The 22802-nt window shown below is 59.6% G+C and overlaps 1 protein-coding gene across 1 annotated transcript in view; it reads right to left on the reverse strand.

The window, feature by feature from the left end:
- Positions 7084-22802, reverse strand: part of WFS1 (wolframin ER transmembrane glycoprotein) — a 42508-nt gene continuing 26789 nt past the window's right edge. The window contains 7 exon segments of the mRNA XM_021100808.1: positions 7084-9700; positions 14591-14736; positions 17475-17555; positions 18226-18396; positions 20184-20282; positions 20285-20327; positions 20704-20786. Coding sequence (XP_020956467.1) covers positions 7892-9700; positions 14591-14736; positions 17475-17555; positions 18226-18396; positions 20184-20282; positions 20285-20327; positions 20704-20786 — 2432 coding nt within the window. The 3' untranslated portion in view covers positions 7084-7891.

Consider the following 22802-nt stretch of genomic DNA (forward strand, 5'->3'; position numbering starts at 1 on the left):
CCGCACTCTTGGCACGTGGAACTTCCTGGGCTAGAGGTCGAATCAGAGCTGCAGCTGCCAGCCTACACCACAGCCACAGCAACGCAGGATCTGGGCCATGTCTGTGACCTGCACCACAGCTCATGGCCACGCCAGCTTCTTAACCCACTGAGGGAGGCGAGAGATCGAACCTACGTCCTCACGGATATCAGTTGGGTTCATTTCCCTGAGCCATGACGGGAACTCCCCAGAAAGACTTTTCTGTCGGAGCAGCCAGAGTCCACTCCGTGGGCTGCCAGTGGGCTGTGCTGAGGATGACTGGATCTGTGCCCCCCAGCGTGCCCCTTACATTTGGGTTGTGAAATGATGACCCAGTGACAGCGAAGGCGGCGGGGAGGCAGGTTCTAGAGAGGAGTGGACACTCGGGAGGAGGGGCAGCCAGGGCCGAGGTCCTGGGTGTGCAGGTGCAGCCTGAGGGCAGGAGCAGGGGAGGCTGCAGGGGAGGTGAGGACACAGGTGGGGGGAGGGAGCTCCCACACAGACCCAGCTTTAGCCTGAGAGCGGCAAGCCTCCGAGTGGTGCTCGGTCCTGTGGGTGTCAAGTGCTCTGCTTGGGTGGGGACTCCGGACCCCCTACTGAGGGCAGGGACCCTTAAGGAGACTGAGTGGGGAGCGGGGGACTTTTGGCAAAACCAAACACAACAAAACCCCCCACTTCTAAGGATAACAGGCAGAGACGAGGGAGTTGAAATAGGTAAAGACTGCGGGGTAGTTTTGTCCTGATATTTTATTATAAAAACATTGCCTTTTAAGGCAATCCTATTGTTTTTGCTCTTTTCTAAGAGCAACAGCTGTAGTTCCCATCTTGGCTTAGTTCCCATCCATCATGGGTTAAAAACCCGACTAGTATCCATGAGGATGCAGGTTCAATCCCTGGCCTTGCTCAGTGGGTTAAGGATGTGGCATTGCCATGAGCTGTGGTGTAGGTCAGCAGGACGCGGCTCGGATCCTGTGTTGCTGTGGCTGTGGTGTAGCCTGGCAGCTGTAGCTCTGATTCGACCCCTAGCCTGAAACTTCCATATGCCACAGATGCAGCCCTAAAAAGACTAATAATAATAATAATAATAAATGAAAAAATAAAGTAACAACTGTCTATGTTTCATTTTTTCGTCCTTTCATTTCATATGTAATCTATACCCTACTTCTTTTTTTTTTTTTTTTTTTTTTTTTGTCTTTTTGTTGTTGTTGTTGTTGTTGCTATTTCTTGGGCCACTCCCGCGGCATGTGGAGGTTCCCAGGCTAGGGGTTGAATCGGAGCTGTAGCCACCGGCCTACGCCAGAGCCACAGCAACGCGGGATCCGAGCCGCGTCTGCAACCTACACCACAGCTCACGGCAACGCCGGATCGTCAACCCACTGAGCAAGGGCAGGGACCGAACCCGCAACCTCATGGTTCCTAGTCGGATTCGTTAACCACTGCACCACGACGGGAACTCCCTATACCCTACTTCTGCCCCCATTTGCAGAAAGGGTTTGAGGCCTGTGGGAATTTCCACCTGTCAAGGGCACTTGTCACAACGCTGATCTCTCCGAGCCCGTGTCCCAGGAGGGCCCCTCTCCTCCTTGCTCAGCACTGCCATAAATGTGTCCTTCGGTTTCGGCTACGGAGAAAGGACTTCAAATTATTACAGAGCTGGGAGGAACCGGCCAGGCAGGGGGTCATCAGGGTGGCTTGAGTCCCAGCTCTGTCAAGCCTAGGCTGTATAGGAGTTCCTGCCGTGGCACAGTGGGTTAAGGATCTGGTGTTGCTGCAGCTGCAGCCCAGATCCGATCCCTGGCCTGGGAACTTTCATATGACGCAGATGAGGCAAAAACAAAAGCAAAAACAAAAACTAGGCCATGGGAGCTGGTCAAGAACCCTATCTGGCCCCATTTCATCTCTGTATGAGTTTCCTGTGGCTGCTGTAACACATTACCACAAACTTAGTGACCCAAAGCAGTACAATGGATCATCTTGCTGTTCTGGAGGTCAGGCTCTGAGACGGGTCTCACTGAGCCAAGGTCAAGGTGAAAACGCCCAGGCAGGGCTTTAAGGGAGAATCCATCCCTGGCCTTTTCCAGTTTCTAGAGGTGCCTGAATTCCCTGGCTTCTTCCTCCATCCTCACTCTCTCTGACCCTACCCTCCTGCCTCTCTTCTAAGGATCCTTGTTTGTTTCGTTTGTTTGTCTTTGTCTTTTGGGGGCTGCACCTGCGGCCTATGGAGGTTCCCAGGCTAGGGGTCTAACATCAGAGCTACAGCCGCTGGCCTACGCCAGAGCCACAGCCACGCCAGATCTGAGCCTCGTCTGTGACCTACACCACAGCTCACAGCAACGCCAGATCCTTAACCCACTGAGCGAGGCCAGGGACCGAACCCGCAACCTCATGGTTCCTAGTCGGATTCGTTTCCGCTGCGCCAATGGGAACTCCTAAGGACCCTTGTGATTACATTGGGCCTATGGGATAATCCAAAATATCTCTCCCTGCAAAACCCTTAACCCACCGGCAAAGTCCCCGTTGCCTTGTCTAGGGGATCAGCACATGGGCACCTCTGGGGCCATTGTTCTGCCTCCCGCAGCTTCAAAATGGAAATGATTCCGCCTTGCCGTGGCTGCCGTGAGGATTAAAGGAGAAAACACACGTACAAGTCGTCCAGTAGGCACTTTCCACAGAAGCATCGAAAGCACTCGTGACAGGGGATCGTGGCTCCTCTCGCTACCACTTTATTGGCTGATGTCCCATCTCCCCCAGGAAACACCACCCCCGCCAGCGTGGGGGCTGTTCCGTTCACGGCTGCAGCCCCCAGACCCGAGAAGAGCACAGCACGAGGACGAAGCAGCACTGGTCCCCGTGGAGACCCGCCGTTGGCGGTGCGCCCAGGGCTTCGTCCGGAGGTTTGCACGTGCGCAGGGAGCTGCTGTGGATTTAACCCTGACGCCCGGACGTGCAGGTTGCGAGTGGGATGGTTAAAGGATTCGGTTCAAGAAAGACACGCTCGTGCTTGGTGGGCAACTTTGAAATAGGCCCCTGCAGAAGTCTGAGCTTTGAAGGTACATGACGTATGATCTGAATATAGGAATGGAATTGGGTAAAAAAAGCCAAAAAGCAAAAAACAAACAAAAAAAAACACAGAAAAGAGCATTTGAATTGTTGAGCATTGAAGAACTGGTCCTTAGCAGCCTGCCCACAAGGCGAGGGCAGGCTTTCTGAGTCTGCTCTCTGTCCGCCCAGAAGAGGGACAATGCAGGGTCCATGACAGAATCCCCCTGGGGGGAGCTCAGAAGCGGGTCTCACTGCCCTGCATGGGAAAACTCTGGTGCCAACCCCTCTCCAGCCTCCGGGTCTTCCAGGAGCAGCACAAATGCTATGATGGCTTCAGGAAGCATGGAGAGAGCTCCTGCTCCCCCCTCCCCGCCCCAGAGGATGAAGGCCGGGTGTGGACAGCTGGCTGCCTCTGCAGGGCAGGTCCGGGGGCGGCCCCGCTGGGCAGTGTCCCAAAAAGGGATTTTAGGCCCCAGGAGAAGGGTGGTTTCTTCGAGGCTCTGCAAAAGGGACAGACTCGGTTTCACCCCAGTTTGGCCTCCCAGCTTGGCCTCCTCCGGGTCCTGTGACGTGGGGCAAGTCCGCACTAAATAAACGTGACCTTTGAACGATTCTCACATGTGAAATGTCGGGGGGCGGGGTCATGGCCCCTGGTTCCGAGCACCCAAGGGCCTCGTGCCAACGGGGCGCCAGTCCTGCTGTGGTGCTCAGGGACCTTGGCCCTTCCCGCCTTGCAGAGGGCCGGGGTCGGCTCCCCGAAGCAGGAGTATTTTCCCCGCTGTGGTCTGACCTCGGCACATCCCTCCCTGCGCCTACCACCTGCTCCTGGGCCGGGCAGGCTGTGGCCTGTTCATCAACAGGAAAGGAGGTGCAGGCAGGCCAGGGATCCTCGGACCCCAGGGGCCAAGGGCATTCTATTGTTTACGGCTCCATGGAAGCTGTGCAAAGAAGCAGTCTCTAGCACCAAAGGGCTGCAGCGGCCAGGTCAGCAGGGCAGGGGGACGGCCTTTCCGCTGTCTCTTCTCTCGCCCACACTGTGCCTTAAGGGACCCCCAGACCCACTGGCCAGAGCTCAGCCCTGACTTTACCAGGCGACTGGCTTCTAAGCCAAAGGGGCTCCAGCTGCCTGCAGGACAGAGGCTCAGTTCCAGCCTTTGGACCCCAGGCTCTTAGCCTCTGGAAGCCCCCGGCGAAGCTGGAGGTGGAAGTCTCCCTCCCAGCGCTCCAGACCCAATCCCTCCCCTTGCTGTCAACACGGACCACCCCCACCCTCCCAGAAGCCTTCCGGACCCCGCCCCCCCCCCAGGCTGACGTTCCTCCCTCTCTGGGCCCCCATGGCACTTCCTGTGTCCCAGGGCAGGAGGGCGCATCTGACTCTGACTCCTGGAATTTTCCTGACGGTGAGACAGGCGTTTGACTCAAACTGCGGAATTGCAGCATCTGCACAGCATCACTGGGCGATAAATATTTGTCTGGACGCAATCAAAGCTCATCAGTTAAGTTAAACAAGGAGTGTTTTGGATGCGAAATCATAGGTATTAGCCAGCCTTTTCTGGACACGTAGTCATGAGGAACTGAACCGGTGACATAGGGCTGTGTGTCCTGGGGGCCTGGTTGGGGGGCGGTCAGACAGAGCATCACCCAACACCGTGCCCCCTGTTTGGATTAAGTCACTCCCAGCAGTTTCAATCAGCTAAACCTGGTTATATTCGCAAAGGTTTAAGTTTTTAAAAGCGAGAAGGGCCACTTGTCGAGTAAGGGCCTGTTAAGGATCTGAATTTGCTCTGAGGTTCCATGAATGTTTACCTCAGGCTACAAGAGTCACAAATGGGAGTTCCCGTCGTGGCGCAGTGGTTAACGAACCTGACTAGGAACCATGAGGTTGCGGGTTCGAGCCCTGGCCTCGCTCAGCGGGTTGAGGATCCCGAGCTGTCGTGAGCTGTGGTGTAGGTTGCAACGTGGCTCAGATCCCAGCGTTGCTGTGGCTCTGGTGCAGGCCGGCAGCTGCCACTCCGATTCAACCCCTAGCCTGGGAACCTCCATATGCCGCGGGAGCGGCCCTAGAAAAGGCAAAGTGACCAAAAAAAAAAAAAAAAAAAAAGTCGCAAATGTTTACTGAGTGTTTACTAGTGCCTGATACTCTTGTGCCCTCCCCCCCCCCACAATAAAATTAGTTTAATTCAAAAAACAACCAACAGGCAGGTCCTGTTACAGCCCCAATTTACAGAAGAGGCACCTGAGGCCTGGAAAGCATGGACCTGCTCAAGGTCACACAGCTGGGAGAGCAGCTGGCTGGCCTCCTGTTCTCATCGGCTGTGTCTGTTGCACCTGAACTCACTGAGACCAGTTTGACAGTGGAGTTCTGCACTACATTCGGTTTTTGTTTTTTGGGTTTTTTTCATCTTTTGTCTTTCTAGGGCCGCATATGGAGGTTCCCAGGCTAGAGGTCTAATCAGAGCTGTAGCTGCTGCCCTACACCACAGCTCACGGCAACACTGGATCCTTAACCCACTGAGCGAGGCCAGGGATCAAACCTGTGTCCTCATGGTTCCTAGTCGGATTTGTTTCCACTGCGCCACGGCGAGACCTCCACATTCGGTTTTTTAAAAAAGGGTTTCATTGGTAAGTAATTTGGAAAACCACTGACCCAGCCCGGAACTTCCCATTTTACAGATGGGACCCTGGGACCTGTGAGGCCACACCACCCCCGAGAAGGCGTGGCTCTGCTGCCGAGTCACAGCGGGGTGGCCCAGGGGACAGGGCATGGGCAGCTCTGGGTCTAATCCTGGCTCTGTCACTCCCATTCAGTGTGTGACCACCTCCCCAACCCCGTTCCCTCTTCTGTGGTCAGGGTGGTCCCAGTACCGCCCCCCGCAGGGTCAGGGGTCACCACATTCACTCAGGGAGCCAGGACGCTTCCCTGCCCCCTGGACAACCGGGGGTGGCATCTGGGAGGCAGAGCTGAACTGTGAAGGCATTTCATGGCTTCACAAATCTCCAGATCAGAGGGAGGTGGGTGGGAGCTGACTTTAACCTCATCTCATTACCCGGGCAGCAACCGGGAAGCACACTTCCAGTAGCGAGGGGCCCTGCCCTTCCGAGCTCCTCCCCCAGGCGGCCTGCAGGCAGCCGCACCAAGCAGGAGGGCAAAACGGAAAGAGTTAACGGTGCGGAAACACAGCTGCCACCTGCTGAGGTGAGACGTCTTCCAAACACCCTGAACCATCTCCAAACCACAAAAGAACGTGTGAGTGAGTCCAGGTTTCCTGCCTACAGTGAAGAGGTGGACGGGCTGCTCACCAGGTGGGTGCCAGGCTGTCTTCCACCTCAAGAAGGAAACCAAGACCAGAGGGCTCCAGACAGACAGGCACCCTCACCCGGGGCGGGTGCCAAGGTTGCTGGGGGTGCCCCCAATCCCGGATATGAGTTCAAGTTCTGAAGCTAATTCTATGGAATTATCACTGTCCATCGCTGATACAGGACACGGCTTTACAAACACGTTGAAGGAGCTGGCACCTTGTGGACCACGAATGGCCACGTGCCTTCTCAGTAGTGATCTGAGTCTCACAATGTCACGACCACTGGGACCCTGGACTAATGGTGTTGGGTGGCTCGCTAGGAATCAGTTCTGCTCTTTGTGGGGTTTTTGGTGGTTTTTTTTGCTTTTTTTTCTTTTCAGGGCTGCACCTGCGACCTATGGAGGTTCCCAGGCTTGGGTTTGAACGGGAGCTTCCGCTGCCGGCCCATGCCACAGCCAAAGCAACCCCAGATCTGAGCTGCACCTGTGACCTGTGCTGCAGCTCACGGCAACACCAGATCCTTAACCCAGCGAGTGAGGTCAGGGATCAGATCTGCATCCTCATGGATGCATGTCATGTTCTTAACCCACTGAGCCACAACGGGAGCTCCCAGTTCTGCTCTGTGACTCAAACTGCACTTGTAGATAATGCAAGTATATACCCCCACTGATTCTCACGCATGTACAAGAGAAGACACCTAAATAAAGAGAAGGACAGCAGAGAGTGGACTTCAAAGGTTTTTATTTCAGCTGCTTCAGGGCCTTGACTTTCTGCTTTCTGGCATTGAACGTGGCCAAACTTTTCTGAGCACTGGGCAGGGATGCCCAGGTTCCTGCTAATTCCTAATCCCAGTGGATTCAGGTGAGACCCTCACAAAGTCACACCACCCACCAGGTGGGAGAGCCTTGAGGTGGGCAGGCTGTGGGATACAGGGTTCAGGGCTTCTGCGGGCATGGCCTTTGATCTTAGAATCGGGGGGCGGGGGGCACGCGGGGGTGCTGGTCACGGGACAGAGCCACTCTGCAGGCCCCCAGGATCAGCAAACAGCTGTCAAGGCTTAGCAGCAACCAAATAAATAAGAAATGCTATGGTTGAGTTTACACAGCAGCACTACTGGTTCTTGAAAAAAACAAACCCAAAAGAAGTAAATGAGGGGCCAGGGGGTGCGTGGAGGCAGTGGGGGAGGGAGGACAGCTTCGGTAAAGTGCTTTTTGGGCACAGGAACCCTCTGGCCTGGCGCTCCAGCTGCACGTGGAGAGGTGGGACTGCGGGTGGAGGCTGCGCATGCAATTTCTAACCTCGCTAGGCATTCAGGGAGGACAGAGCTAAAGCAGCCAGCCCTCCATGGAGGTGTGCGCAGACTCAGGTGACGAAGGGTCTCCGAAGCCCTGCGTTTGCACACATGTGCAGGCACACACACACACACACACACACACACACGCACGCACAGGGGTTAGTGTTGCATTGCCTGGCTGGGGCCACATGGGGGACGTCCTGGCAGCCACGTGCACCGGCGGTGGCCGGACGCATCCTCAGGCTGCGGACAGGAAGGGGAAGAAGAAGAAGTCGAAGGCGAACTTGACGGCGGCGTGCGCGGTGCTGCGCCAGTCCCGCTCCAGCTTGACGTGCCGCCGGGCCGGCGAGAGCTGCGCCATGCAGTTGAGGCAGCTGATGGCCTTGAGCTCGAAGACGGGCCACTTGCTGCCCAGGCGGCCCTCGAGGATGGTGCTGAACTCGATGACGCTGCCCTGGCGCAGGTGCAGCAGCACGTCCTTGAACTCGCTGCTGGCCCGCAGCACGATGTCCTTGGTGACGTCGTCCTCCTCGGGGCTGCGGGAGCCGTTGGCGCCGCTGTAGGGCATGCCCACGGTGATCTCGAACTTGTACCGGTCGAACTTCTTGATGTGGCAGGGGTGCTTGGCCAGGAGCTTGAGGCGGCAGAGCTCCTCCTCGGCCGTGGACGCGTTGCCGGGGCTGCACGACGGGTAGGGCTCGCCGTAGAGGCAGCGCATCCAGTCGCCCACGAAGAACGGGAGCATGTTGATGGCCGCCTCGGCGCTGTTGTCAATCTCGGTCACGCGGACGTACTTGAAGCGGCCGGTCCACGTGACCCTGTGGCCCTCCAGGTGGCTGCACAGGATCTGGGTGCGGGCCATGTTGGTGGCCTTCCAGGCCCGCGGGCCGCACAGGAAGCCGTACTGCGGCCAGGTCAGCGTGGAGTTGTACACCTTCATGCCCTCCGAGCGGTACACGTAGAACCAGCAGAAGAGCACGATGGCCGAGAGCCACACCAGGATGAGCTTGACCACGGAGCTGCGCGTCAGCGAGCGGACCGTGCCCAGCACGGAGAAGCGGGCCCGGGTCCACCAGCGCAGCAGCAGCGGGATGCTGCAGACGGCCGTGGTGACCGCGATCTTGGTGAGCTCCAGCGACACGAACCAGCGGGCGAACTGCACCGCGCCCATCAGCGCCAGGCCGGCCGCCAGCACGGGCAGGGCGAAGAGGAAGAGCACGTAGCCGACGGACGCGCGCACCAGCCCCAGGCCGCTGGACTCGAGCAGGAGCACCACGGAGAGCTCGCACCACATGAAGCAGACCAGGTAAGGGACCAGGTAGCAGTAGGTGCCCTTGAAGTCCCGCAGCCGGGCCAGGCGGAAGAAGACGTAGAGCAGGTGGACGTAGAGCAGGCAGGGGAGGCTGACGTTGAGGACGACGAGGGGGCCGAGGGGCACCGCCAGGAAGGTCTGGCCCAGGAGCTTCAGGAGCGGCCAGTCCACGGGCAGCGTGGGCAGGAGGGAGAGCAGGCCGGCCGCCACCTCGGTCACCAGGGCCCTCCGGGTGTAGGGCTCGGCCGAGGCGCTGAGGCTCACGTAGCTGGTGACGGTGAAGAAGACGGACACCACGGCCAGCTCCGAGCAGGGGATGCAGTCCTTGCTGGCGACGGGGAAGGAGAAGATGAGGAAGACGACGGACAGCAGGAAGTGGACGTAGGGCTCCAGGTGGTTCCAGCTGAAGTTGCCCTCGGCCTGCTCCACGTCCAGGTTGGGCTCGAAGCGCAGGAGCAGGCTGGTGAGCGCGCGGAAGCTCTCCCAGGCCTTGCTGTCCTGGAAGACCTTGAGGGTGCAGATCACCATGGAGACGAAGGCCAGGTAGAAGACCACCAGGGGCACGACGACGGCGAAGAAGTCGATGGTGAGGTTGCTGATGATGAAGAAGAAGACCAGGGCGTTGATGTGGTGGGTGGGCACCAGGGTGGACAGCCAGTGCAGGCCCGCCCGGGACGCCACGTCGATCAGGTACTCCTTCAGCTCTATGATCACGTGCAGGGGGTACTTGACCACCTGGGAGGAGGGGGAGACAAAGACGGGGGGCGTTGGAGGCCGGCCAGGGCGGGACCCCCGACCCCTGCTGTGTCACTGCTCCCGGTCAGCGCCCGCCTCGGCCCGGGGTCTGGGCAAAGCGAACAATTCACCTGCTGTTTCCCACGGCCGGGCCCTTGGTCTGCGAGGTCCGCCCCACCCGTGACGCCTTCTCCAGGTGGTGACGCTCCATGAGGTCCCCACGAACCTTTCCCGGATGCCACCCAATCCCGCCCACCTTCCACCAGGGTTTCCAGACTCACGGGTGCTGGCCTCCCCTGTGAGACCCCGGGCGCCTGGAGGAGCCACCCAGCCCCCTTCCCTCCCACAGGGTCTCGTACTTGCAGAGATGTCAGCCCTGGGCGGCTTGGTCTCAGCCACCCCTGTGGTGAGGACATCACCCTCCCAGCCTCTGCCACCCCCGACCCCCACCCACCCATGGGGAGAGGAACGGCTGCTTTACAAGCCTGCCCTGGGCTCTGACCATCCCAGGAGCGGAAGGGACACCAGAGAGCTCGGTGCCCACATGAATGGAGGACAGTTCAGCTACAATGGGGCCAATGCGATGTTTTCAGGGTGGCAGGAGGCCCGACACCAGCCACACCGGCCACCTGCACCCCCACCCCTGCACACCTGGCTGCTCAGGACACACAACCTCCATGGCCATGTTCGAAGGCAGCCTCCCACCCCCCCAAGTCTGTATGGGGTACAAAGGGCGGCACAACGGAAGACAGATGAGGGGCTGTGAGGGAGGCAAGTTGGGGAGTAGCCTCGGAGCGGGGGGGTCCTGCCATCCAGGCTGGCCTGGACCTCTGTGCAGACTCCCCAAGGTATCAGCCCCTCCAGGGCTCAGGGCAGACGAGAGAGAAGCTGGAGAGGGTGAAGAGGGACAGTAGCCATGGACAGTGGCTGTCCCCACACATGTGGTCTGGAGGAGGGCAGGGGTCTGGGCCAGACCACCCCAGGGAGCCGTCCCCATGGGGGTCACTCGCACAAGGGGGCAGGGAAGCCTGGCTGCGCCCAGAGCCCATCTGAGGGGCCAGGTGATGGAAGCCCCGTCAGCTCCCAGGCCTCCGTCTATGCTCTGGGGACAGGATCCGTCTGCCCAGCCCACAGGGGGACTGGGGAGGAGCAGGGGTCCTGGCAGGGTACAACCAAGTGACAACACGGGAGTGTAGCCGTCATTTGCCCGAGAGCCTCAGCTGTCAATCAAGATGACAGGGACACCGGGGAGCAACCGGGAGCCTGACGTCTCAGATGAGAGGGGCTGGGTCCCCAGAGAAAACGGGAGTGTTTAAGAACGTGTGTGCGCACAGTTACAGACACTCGTGCCCTTGTACCAAGAGCCGCGTCCCTTCTCAGGGGTTTGACAGTTCACTTGCTCTGATTTAGAATCAGCAAGAAAGCGAACAAATGAATACACCAGCGAAGGGCTCCCCCAGCTCCCTGGGGCCACTTCTCCGGGGGGGGGGGACACAGTGCCCACCCCGTCCGGACACGGTCCTGGGGAACATCGGACGCCGTGACGTTACCCTCGTGGGGATTTCTGACGCTTGCTGGGCAGCAAACCAGCGTCGGCGAAAAGGACTGTTCCAGCTTCTCTGCGAGGGGCCCCTTTGCCCCATAGTCAGACCCGCCAGCTCAAATTCAACAGCGATGGAAGAGCCAGCCTGTCAGCTGCGGCCTCTCGGCTAATCCCTGTGGACGGGGCCTCGCCAACAGCCAGACAGACGAGAGGCGCCCCAGAGCTGCTGTTCCCATCACTGAGCCCTCTGAGCACGGCTGGCGCCCACTGGTTTTGGAGGGGCTGGCCTGGAGGTACCCAAGTAGCTGGCACCTTGGCATGAATCTGAAGTCCTGTTTTAAAGCTCAAAAGCATTCAATTTTTTTTTTTTTTTTTTTTTTTTAGCCCATGGGGGTCACACAATTACATGGCTGAGAGGACCTTTAAAAGACAACAAAGCTTCTAGAATCTGCAGTCCGAAGGGTTCGGCTTCTGCCTGCACAATGAGGTGCCTGGGCCACTGTGACCAGGGAGTTCCCTCCTCTTCAGGCCTCAACTCTGCCCCCTGTGGCTTCTACCCAAGCCCTCCTTCTTGGGGCCCCACCAACTGTGAGATGAGAAACTTTTTCTATAGCGAAAGTCTGAACAAATTAAAATGAGCTGTTCTTTGAGCAGGAAGGAAATTTTTTTAAATGAGTAGAGGAGTTCCCGTCGTGGCACAGTGGTTAACGAATCCGACTAGGAACCATGAGGTTGCGGGTTCGGTCCCTGCCCTTGCTCAGTGGGTTAACGATCCGGGGTTGCCGTGAGCTGTGGTGTAGGTTGCAGACGCGGCTTGGATCCCACGTTGCTATGGCTCTGGCGTAGGCTGGCAGCTCCAGCTCCAATTCAACCCCTAGCCTGGGAACCTCCATATGCCGCAGGAGTGGCCCAAGAAATGGCAAAAAGACAAAAAATAAAAAAATAAATAAAAATAAATAAATAAATAAAAATAAATAAAAATGAGTAGAGAGTCAGTTCCTGAAAGGCCAGGGCTGAGGAGGTCACCTGCACTCGGCTGACGTGAGAAGCAGAAGACAGCTAGTTACCCCCTGGGCAGTGGACCAGAGAGCCCACCGCCCACTTGGCCGGCTGAAACAAGTTAACCTCAGCTGACTCTGCCCAATGGAGTGAATTTCGGTGCACTAGGTCTTCAGTAACTTCATGTAAGAACTGTTATGACTTAAAAATATTCCTGACTTTGGAGTTCCCGTTGTGGCGCAGTGGAAACGAATCCGACTAGGAACCATGAGGTGGCGGGTTCGATCCCTGGCCTTGCTCAGTGGGTTAAGGATCCGGCGTTGCTGTGAGCTGTGGTGTAGGTCACGGCTTGGATCTGGCGTTGCTGTGGCTGTGGTGTAGGCCAGCAGATAAAACTCTGGTTCGACTCCTAGCCTGGGAACCTCCATATGCCGTGGGTGTGGCCCTAAAAAGACGAAAGACAAAAAAAAAAAAAAAAAAAAAAAAATCCTGACTATCTTTCAGATGGTTCCTCTGTTGAGAAAGGCTGGAGAAGAGGCGGCCTGGAGGCTGGAGCGTCCCTGGGGTCACGTCAGCTCAGAGCTCGGGCACGTCCCACTTGGGGCAGGGGCTTCCCCAGGAAGCATCCGTTCTCGGGTCTCCAGAGGCTCACGGAGGCTGTGAAAGCTTTTAGCGCCAGGAGACACCTGCCATGAGTCCCGCCCTGGCTTTTGTGCAAGGCTTTGAACGAGGCAAACTATAAAGGAACCAAAGGGCGCTGACAGCTTCAAAACCTGAGAAGGAAGCGCCTTGCTTCCTTGTTGTTGGAACACTCGAAGCTCCTTTCTCCCAACAAGGACTTTCAGATCTCTTGGCGCATGGAGCCCGTCAGGCACCCACAAGGAGGGTGACAAAACTTGCTGTCCAAACCGAGCCGCTTCTGAAAGCAGCCGTTATGCGTAATCACACCAGGATGCAAACCAGGACGCCCAGGCCGGGCCACCGGGCTTCTTACCTGGTTGCCCTCGCACCTTTGACCCTCCCTGGCACTTGGGGAGCGCCTTCTCTTTGCCAAAGCCCACAGCAAATGCTTCACCTGCCTTCTTTCACGTTAATAAGGAAACGCATGGCTTCTGGGAACACTGAGCCCAGGCCTGCCTCTGTGGGGACCTTTAGTCTCAGCCGTGACCTCCCCAGTCAAGCTCCTCAGCCATCCTGACCCCAGGTCTCAGAACTTTCACTCTGGACGCGCTACCTGCCCTCGGAGACGCGCCCTCAGCTCACTGGTCCTGAGAGTGGCCTGCACATCCTGCCCCCTCTGGACTGCAGCATCTTGGGAACTCGTTTTCAAGCCAGCTCCCCACCCACCAAGGGCAGCCGGTCTGAGCTCCACGTCCAGCCCCCAGCCTGGCACGCACACCGAGCTGTGTCTGACGCGGGGACACATCAGCACACCTCCCGCCACGGACTCACACCCCCCAGCCCGTGTACCACGCGGACGGCAGTTCACACGCATCCCCTGACAGCTGGGAGCACGCAGAAGCGGCCCCTTCCGGGTGACTCCCGCCAGGGGCTCTGTGACGCTTCATCGGCCCAGAGGCCCCTGTGCTGCCCGGGCACTCCCGGCCCCTCGTGGTGATGGACCTGCCTGGTAGCCAGACGTCTGTAAATCCTGGCGTTCCTGCCAGCTAAGCTGCAGACACGACGAACTCAACCCCAGGAGTTCCACTGGGGGATATGGTGAGAGGACAGCGGCCTCGGCCAGTCACCCCACGTGACCAGGAACATAAAAGCTGTTGCACCAGGGGCACCAGCCGCCACTCCTGGCTGTCGGCAGGTGTCTGCACGCCGTCCTTGCTGCTGGCTGGCTGACGGCGGTGGCAAGCACTGCTCCTGCCCTTAGGTGGGTCCTCAGTCGCCCCTGCCACCCCCTCCACACCACACCTGCTTGCTCCCCAAGCTCCCCGGCCCCTTGAGCACAAACGCTTTGCTTTGGGGGGAAGGCACCTTCGAAAGACTGACTGCCACTCTGCCAGAAATGGATAATTTTTTGAAATGACAAAGGCTAAGTGAAAGGCGGCCTCGAGCACATAGCGTCCTGCTCCCCACGCAGCAATTTGCAGCAAAAGACAAAAGACGAGCAGGGGCCCGGCTCGTCCATCGCCCACAAAGCCCGCCCGACAGCACCCTTGGTGTCAGAGGCTTCCGTTCCTTATGCGATTATGGGGACACCTGCTGGACGGGCCTCCCCAGGGACAAGCTCCACGGTTCCCGAGGCGCCCAAGCTGGGCAAGGTGCCCCCACCTCCAGCTTCCCAGAGGGGCGGGGAGGGGAAGGGTGGGGGTGGGTGCAGCCCCAGCCCCGCTCACCTTCAGGCGCAGGGGCAGGTCCTCGGGGCTCTTGCCGGCCAGCTCGTCGTCGTCATCGTCCTGCAGGAACAGGTCGGTGGGGATGATGCCCTTGGCGTACTTCTTGGTGACCTCCACGAAGTCATCCAGGGCGATGTGGCTCTTGGCTGAAGCGCAGGAGAGAACGCACGGGGTCTGCAAAGCTGCCAGCGCGCTGCCACCCCGTGTGGGCGGGTGGGGGCCAGGGTCAGCGAGGAGGGAGCTCCGCCCGCGCTCAGGGGAGCGAACCCCTCTCTGGGGCTGGACGGGGGCGGGGGGGCAGACAGTCCTCACCTTGATGACCCGCCCCGCCCCCGAGGGTCCCCCCAGCTCCAGCCTAGTGGCTGCCTCAGTCCAGCTCCCATCAGCCCGTCCGCCACCTTCGCCACCAGTGCACCAGGACCCCTTCTCTCCCTCGGCCCCGGCTCCTCAGCACGCCGACACCGCATCCCAGCCCCCCACTGACCCTCTGGTCAACACGCACGCTCCGAGGGCCTACCACGCGCCCGAGCACCGAGAAACACTTGGAACGGGTGACGCAATCCAGAGGGTGCCCACGTTTGGCTCCCCGTCTTGGCAGGAGGGGAGAGGGGCTCACACCCCACAAAGCCAGACGATCCCCCGGAGCTGCGGCCACACAGGCCGGCAGAGGGCTGCCTGGCGGGAGCAGGGAGTGGACCGCCCACGATCGCAGGCGTGAGCACGGCGACCAGAGGCAGGGCTGGCCCTGCCACACCTGCTGTTCACCAGGTATTTCCCGAGCCCTCCTGGGTGGGGTGGGGCTGTGTTCCCAGCGCTGCGGACACCACAACCTGTTGGTCCCAGAAGACAGCAGACAAACCACGGCACTAACACAGGGAATAGTCTGGAATGCGGCGAGCACCGCGGGAGGGGCGGGGCATGGAGAAGGGGGTTCATCAACCCCAAGGATCGGAAAAGGAGCCAGGGACTCGCGTGGGATGCAGTGACCACTATGGGGTGGGGCCTGCCTGGGTGGCAGTGCAGGGCTGGACACACGAGGTTTGAACGGACCGTGAGACCACCGGGGGCAAGGCGGGGAGCAGGGGCTGGACACGCGGGTGTGAGGGGCTGTGAGTGTGGGGTCGTGACGGCACGCGACACTGTGAGATGGGCCACCAAGGCAGTGATTGTGGACACAGAGTCAGGTCCCCGGGGCAGTGCTGACGTCCAGAGTCACGGGGGCAGGAGACCCGAGTCAGGCAGCAGCAAGGACAGGAGCAGGAGGAGGCCGGGAGGGAGGCAGGAGGGAGAGGACCCTCCGCCCACACTGCTGATGGGCTCCCTGGGACCAACAGAGGACGGACCTAGCCGTGGGTCACTGGTGACCTGGACAGAGCCACTATGGTGGATCGGCACCTGTCCTCCCTGGGGAAGAGCCTGGGGTGGGGGGAGAACTCGAGACGGTGCCCACAGACACCTCTTTCTAGAAGCTTCGCTGGAAAAGGGACAGAGAAACAGGGTGGTGGCCATGGGCAGGTGGGGTTCAGAGAGGGTTCCGTCCTTTTTCTCTGAGGTGGGAGAAACAAACACGTCTTCACAGACTGCTAGGCAGGAATGTTCCGCGGATGGGCGATGGTGATGGGGGAGCCGTGAGCACGGGGGCCGTGTCCTTGAGGGGTCGGGGGCCAGGAGCCCGCACTCGAGGGGAGGGTGACCCCGCCGTCAGCCCCGGGGCACTGGGCCAGGGGACAGGACTGTCCACACCCGCCACCGAGGCTCAGCGAGTCCAAGGCTCTCACAGCTAGTGGGCGGCAGGGCCAGCCTCGGACCCCGTCTGCCTGAGCCCAGGACACTGATTTCTCATTCGACCCCACGGCCTTCTAGCAATTACTACCTCCTCAGCAAAGGTCTGACGTGCTTTATCCTAAAACCCCTGGGGTGGAGCAGGCCGGGGCGGCCCATGGGTCTGAGCTCCTGGCTGCAGTGTAACTTCAGGAGGAATTCCGAGGTCACCTGCTCTGGCTCAGAGGCCCTTCTCATCCCCGCCAGACGCCCGGCCCTCTGGGGCCTGAGGGCCACATAGAAGCCTTTCCACTCCTCTGGCTTCTGTTAGTCATTAATCTCCCTCTGTTTCAGCACCACACCAGGCTCTGCCTTCCCCACGCGGAGCAAGAATGCCAGTTCCTGTGTCCCCATCTGCCCAAGGCCTCAGCAAAGACAGCCAGACCCAGAATTCCACCTGTCACCAGAGATCCAAAGACACTTTCTGGACAGACTCCTCACCAGCCCAGAGGGAAGGGGGGTCCTGGGCTCTAATCCGACTGTCCCTGTGCAGGAAGGGACGCCGAGGCCCAGGGAAGATACCACACCTGCCCGAGGCCCGGGATGAGTGTGTGGCAGAGGCACGAGGACCAGGCCTCCTGCTGGTGCTGGGTCCCAGGTCCTCCCACCTGTGTCTCCTCTGGGACGGGCGCCCGGAGCATCAAGACCGAGAGTCCACACCACGGACCCAGAGGCCTAATTGCATCCTCTCCTCCCCTGCTGAGCTCTGCCCTGCAGGCCCCCACCTCCCCACAGCCGTGCTGGGTGCCCCAGGGCCTTTGCCTGTGCCGTTCTCCACCCACCCAGCCCCCGGCCCAGAGCGCCCGCCCCTTGCCCTCCATGGGGCTGCCTCAGCCCCAGGATGCCCAGAGCCCCGGGATGCTCACAGCCCAGGCATCTCTGTCCTGCCAGGATCGACATGCCGTCCTCCCTGCAGAATGTACACTCCTGCTGGGCAGGGTCCGGAGCTCAGGGCCCAGACAGTCCCCAAGCTTCTGAGACCCTGAGGAGGGAGCGTCACGGTTCCCCGGATGGTGGGCACAGCCGAAGGTGTCGCGGGCGCAGGACTGGCGCCCATACTTACACTCGCTGCTGACCAAGCGCTCCAGCACCCGCCTCTGCTTCTGCAGGGACTTGGGGACGGGGCCAGGCTGCACCCCTCCATCTGCAGGGGCACAGTAGACTGAGAATCAGGGCAGGCTGACGTTCCTGTTCCCTGCAGCCCCCCAGAAACCTGCCTGAGTGCTCCTAAGGCGCCCCCAGCCCTGGACACTGCAGGGCCCGGGGCCTCCACACAGCCCCGGGGGGCAGGGTGGGGACGCCCCCAGGACAGCCAGCTCTCAGCCTCCACCTGGAGGGCAGGGCCCGTCCCCGCTGTGGACACACCCTTAGCCCTGGACACACCACGCTGTCTGCTCAGCATAACCTGTCCCCACACACCTTTGCTGGCGTGTCCCTTGCTCTGAGTTTCCCCTGCGAGGGACTGAGCTCCCCAGGGCAGAGGGGGATGCTACTACAGAGGGCGGCGATGAGGCCCGCCCTGGAGAGGCCCTGCTGGCACTCTCACCCTCCCCTAGTCCCTGTCCCCTAGGAGGAGCAGGAAACCCTAAGGGGCCGAGCAAATCAAGGTAGAACCCGAGTCGAGGGGGCTGCTGGGCGCCCAGACCGAGGACTGAACTGGAGCTCAGGGCACGGCTGAATCAGGGCGAGGACCCCAGGGACAGGAGGACGCCCAGGAAGGACCCTCCCGGGTCTTATGGGACACTGGTGAGGTCCCCACCAGAAGGTCCCTGGAGCCCCATGGGCAGGCCCAGGCGTGAGGCGAGGCCGCGTACCGTGCTCGTTGACCTGCCCGACGTTCTCCAGCAGCTCCGACACGGCCACCTGCTTCTTCTTCTTGGGGTTGAGCTTCCAGTACATGACGAGGGCCGCCTTGCGCACGGCCCGCTCCAGGTCAGTCTCGGAGGACAGCTGCTTCACCTCCTGCTCGTTCTCGGAGGTGATGCCTGGGGGACAGGAGGCAGCAGAGCCCTCGTCCCAGATATCAGCTCTGCCTGGGTGCTTGGGAAGGGACTCCCAGGAGCAGCTTTGCAGGCACTTAGTCACCAGGCAGAAGCAAACATCTGACCCAAAGGGCGTGTGGCCAGAGTCCTGGCCGGCGCCCACTCTTGGGTGGGAGGCTCAGCCGGGCCCTTCTGCAGATGCTCACTGAGGGGCCACGGTGGGCTGGTGCTGGGCAAGGCCTCCCCAGCTTCCCAGCTTGCACCTGCCCCATCCCACCCTCACAAGGACACTCTGGAGAAGGTCCTGCTGTCCCCGACTTACAGATGGATAAGCTGAGGCACACATAGGTGTCCTGGCCTGCCGAGACCACAGAGCCAGGGGCAGAGCTGGTCTCGAACCCTGGTGGGTTTCACTGCGACCTCTCGGGGTACCCCCTGCATCCGCAGCGCCGGCAGGGGGTCCCCACACAGACACCCCTTCCCCCTTTCCGACTGCCGGGGACAGGGGTGTGGTGCTCCCGGAGGGCAGAGAGACTGGGGCTGGAGGGCTGGGCTTTTTTTCATTTGAAACATTCCCCACGTTTTCCACCAGGCCCACACTGCAGTTCTAATGGGGCAACACCCACTGTGAGACGGGGGAAGGTGCAGGCCGGGTGAGGCCTGCTGGCACCCCCTCTAGTCCTTGGTCCTGCCCTGGCTCCCTCACGGCCTCTGGGATCCGCTGGCTCCAACTACGAGCCATGTGGGTCCCACCAACTCAATGGGCCGGTGCCAGGCTGCCCTGGAATGAGGGGGCTGGCTTGGTGAGGAACTCCGGCCAGCAGGATACCATCACTCTGAGTGGTCAAAGCCACCAGCCTAAGGTGCAGAGAAAGTGGCTTCTACATGATAAACCTAACTTTAAAGCTACTGTGATACAGGGAGTTCCCGCTGCGGCTCAGCAGGTTAAGAATCCAACTAGTATCCGTGAGGATGCGGGTTTGATCCCTGGCCTTGCTCAGTGGGTTAAAAGATCCCATTGCTACAAGCTGTGGTGTAGGTTGCAGACGCTGTGTTGCTGTGGCTGTGGTGTAGGCCGGCAGCTGCAGCTCCTATTCCACCCCTAGCCTGGGAACCTCCATATGCTGCAGGTGCGGCCCTAAAAAGCAAACAAAACACAACATTATGATACAAAAGCAAAGGAAATATACCAAACTACAAAGCACTTCTCTCTGGGCTTCAAGGTTATGGGAAATTCCTCCCTGTTTTCTGAGGGGAAAAAGGTCCCCATAACGCTACATACTTTCAAATTCCTTCTGAGGTTTGAACCCCAGGAAGCACCAGGAGCGAGGGAGAACTCCAGGAGTGAGCCACCGCCCTGGGGCAGGACAATGTGATATGCGTCCCCATGTGGCCAGGCTAAGTCGCTGCCCCACAAAACCTGTGCCTGTCCTGGCAGCGAGTGCCAGTCTGAGCAGGTCTTCTCTGGCCCAGTGTCCCCAGCCGTTCAGCTCGGACTGGATAGGAAGGCAGTTCAGAAAGTGCCACTCCGACTTCGGGCCACCGTCATGTTCTCCAGCTGGACCAATGTGGATCGGAACTCCCCACAGACACCCGGACAAGTTAAAGAGGACGCAAAAGGCGTCATTTGCCAAGGATCTCATCTACTCCCAAAACATCTAAGAGGCAAAGCCACAGCACAACAGAAACCATGCTCATTTCTCAACGGGGTCGCCAGCATCAGGCTGTCCCGTTATTTTAGCTGTTCATTTACCCAGCGGCACAGCATCCCTCCAAACCTCAGGACCCACCTTTTCGGTCTGCCAGGCACCGGCGCAGAAGCTTGACGGCCTCGCGCCGGCCCTGCTTGGCGGCGAGGGTCAGCCAGTCCACGGCAGTGCAATTGTTACCTCCTCGTCCCCGTCGCCGGCAAGCTGCAGGTAGTGCTTCCCCACCTGCAGGCAGGGCCCGTCACGTCACACGCTGCGCCCTCCCCTTGCGGCCCTGCCCCCCCCCCAAGTCTACCTCCTCTCACCCTCTGGCCACCCAGGCCAAGGGGGAAAGTGGAGGGAATGTGCCCCCCGCCGACCGCAGGCACCTGCACCAGGCTGGGCCCCTCCCTGACCGCTGACATGAGAGAGGAGGTAAGAGCCAAGATGGGGCATAAGCTGGACGGCAGAGACCTGCTCCCAGGGGTGTCGGAAGAGAAACCGACCATGAGCTGGAAACACAACCAACCAGCGCCCGCCCGCCGCCCGCTCGGCATCAGCTTCCCCCGGGACCGCCGGGCTGGGGCCGCAGCCTGAGCCTCCCGCGGGCACGGGTCCTCACCTCCGTCTGTGCCTTGGGGTCCCCGGCCTTGGCCTTCTCCAGGACCTCCTCAAAAGGGATTCCCACGTCTGCCCGCACAGGCCCTTTAACACAAGAAAACCAGGGAGACGGTCACCAGGTCGGTCCTTGTCGCTCGTCTGAGGAGGAGGGGACACAGGAACGGGCTTCGGACCCAGGTCAGGAGCGTGAGAGCGGATGCGGAGAGAACGAGCCAAGGAACTGCCTTCCGCCGCTGCACATGGGCTGGAGGACGGCAAACTGCCCGGGGCGGCCTCGGGGGCTGCTCCCAGCTGGCGCAGAGGCTGGGGACAGTGACAGCCACGGGCCAGTTCCCGCCTTCGGCCCCTCAGCTCACTGCAGCCAGAGCGGCTGAGCTCGGGCTTGACCTGGGGCTCGAGAAAGATCCGAGGGCTTGCGTTTGAAAGCCCCCGACCTACATCAAGAACCTGCACCCCAATGCCTAGCACCCCAAAAAACAAACCAAATCCACATTTTCCGAGACTATCGTCCATACACACGTGATCTGGGGAGTTCAAGATCACTGTACATACACCTTGATGTGTGTTTTTTTAGTAACAATGAATCACAGCCAGTTTCTCAGGTTGCTCTGCAGTGAACCGGCCCGTTTCCGTGGCTCGGAAATCCCGTCTCAGGCACACTCCGGAGTCCAGGCCGCCCCTCTCCACCGAGCCTCCAGGGGACCCCCACTCCTGCTCATTTCAGAAAATGGTGCCACAAAGCTTTCTGCGGATGGAGCTTTTCTTTGGGGAGTCATTCTCCTGACACAGGCTCTTCAGGCGAGTTACTAGGTCCAAGGGCCCAAACGTGACACAGTCCATGCTGTATTTACCTTGTAAAAAGTCATCCCAAGTTACAAAAGCATCACATAACTTCACTGATTCACAACGACCTCACAGGCAGTGGGTAATGTAACAAAAAGTTGTGTTAAAATCACTACTTGGAGTTGCTGTCGTGGCACAGTGGTTAACGAATATAACGAATATGACTAGGAACCATGAGGTTGCGGGTTCGATCCCTGGCCTTGCTCAGTGGGATAAGGATCTTAAGTTGCCGTGACTGTGGTGTAGGCCGGTGGCTACAGCTCTGATGGGACCCCTAGCCTGGGAACCTCCATATGCTGCAAGCGCGGCCCCAAAAAAATGGACAAAAAGACAAAAAACAACCAAAAAAACCCAACAACCCCCCCCCCACTTCTTAGAAGTTCCTTTCTTTGATGTAAGCAGCCAATACCCAGGGCCTTGCCTCCACCCACTGCCACACCCCACCTCCGCAGGTGGCAGGACGTCACAATAACACGGAATGAGGCTGGAGTGTTCCCACCACCTAACAGGTGCTGGTTAGGACTTAACGGAGTCTCACTTTCTAGACGTTATGGGAAACGGAGGGCAAATTCAGGACAAGAACAGTCTCAGCACTGCCACCCAATGGCCAGCTCTCCCTACCCCTTCATCCGGGCCTTTCCCAGACCAGCTCTGCCAGGCTTAGGGCCGGCCCAAGTGCAAGGTGCCTGAGCCTATGGCACCCAGGGGCCCAGGGGGAGGCAATGGCGCAGGGGTCCTAGGTGACACCTCAGAGATTCAATGGCAGAGAGGTCACATCCAGTTAGGAGGCACAGGGGCAGGACGGTGGTGGCTCGGGGGGCGGGGCCTCAAAAGGGAAAATTCATCCTAAGACTCGCAGGTCAGACACCTGCACTGTGGCCCTCTTGGTGGATGGACGGCTCACAAACACGATGACAGCTCTCCCTACAGAGCTCGAGCTGGGCTTCCTCGCTGAGCTTCCGGGGACCTCACCGGGGATGGCTTCAGGGCCCAGGAGTCCGCCCCTTCCCCAGTGGCCCCGACGGGCTTCCTGAGTTCTCAAGGTCAGTTCTCCCTTCTGGCTGCTGTCACCCTCCCTCCAGCCCCTGGCATGCACTTTCTGGCCAAGGGCCCGGACTAAAAAGAGCAAAGAGAAGCGGGGGCTGGCAGGGAAGGGGATGCGTCTGGAGAGGCATCGACCTGCGCGTGATCCGCGCTTAGCATCACTTTCTACCCGTTGTCAATGTCCATCCGGTGGGAAGGTTTAGGAAGGACGAG

This window comes from Sus scrofa, chromosome 8, assembly GCF_000003025.6.
Source record: "Sus scrofa isolate TJ Tabasco breed Duroc chromosome 8, Sscrofa11.1, whole genome shotgun sequence".
In the NCBI taxonomy this organism is placed as follows: Eukaryota; Metazoa; Chordata; class Mammalia; order Artiodactyla; family Suidae; genus Sus; species Sus scrofa.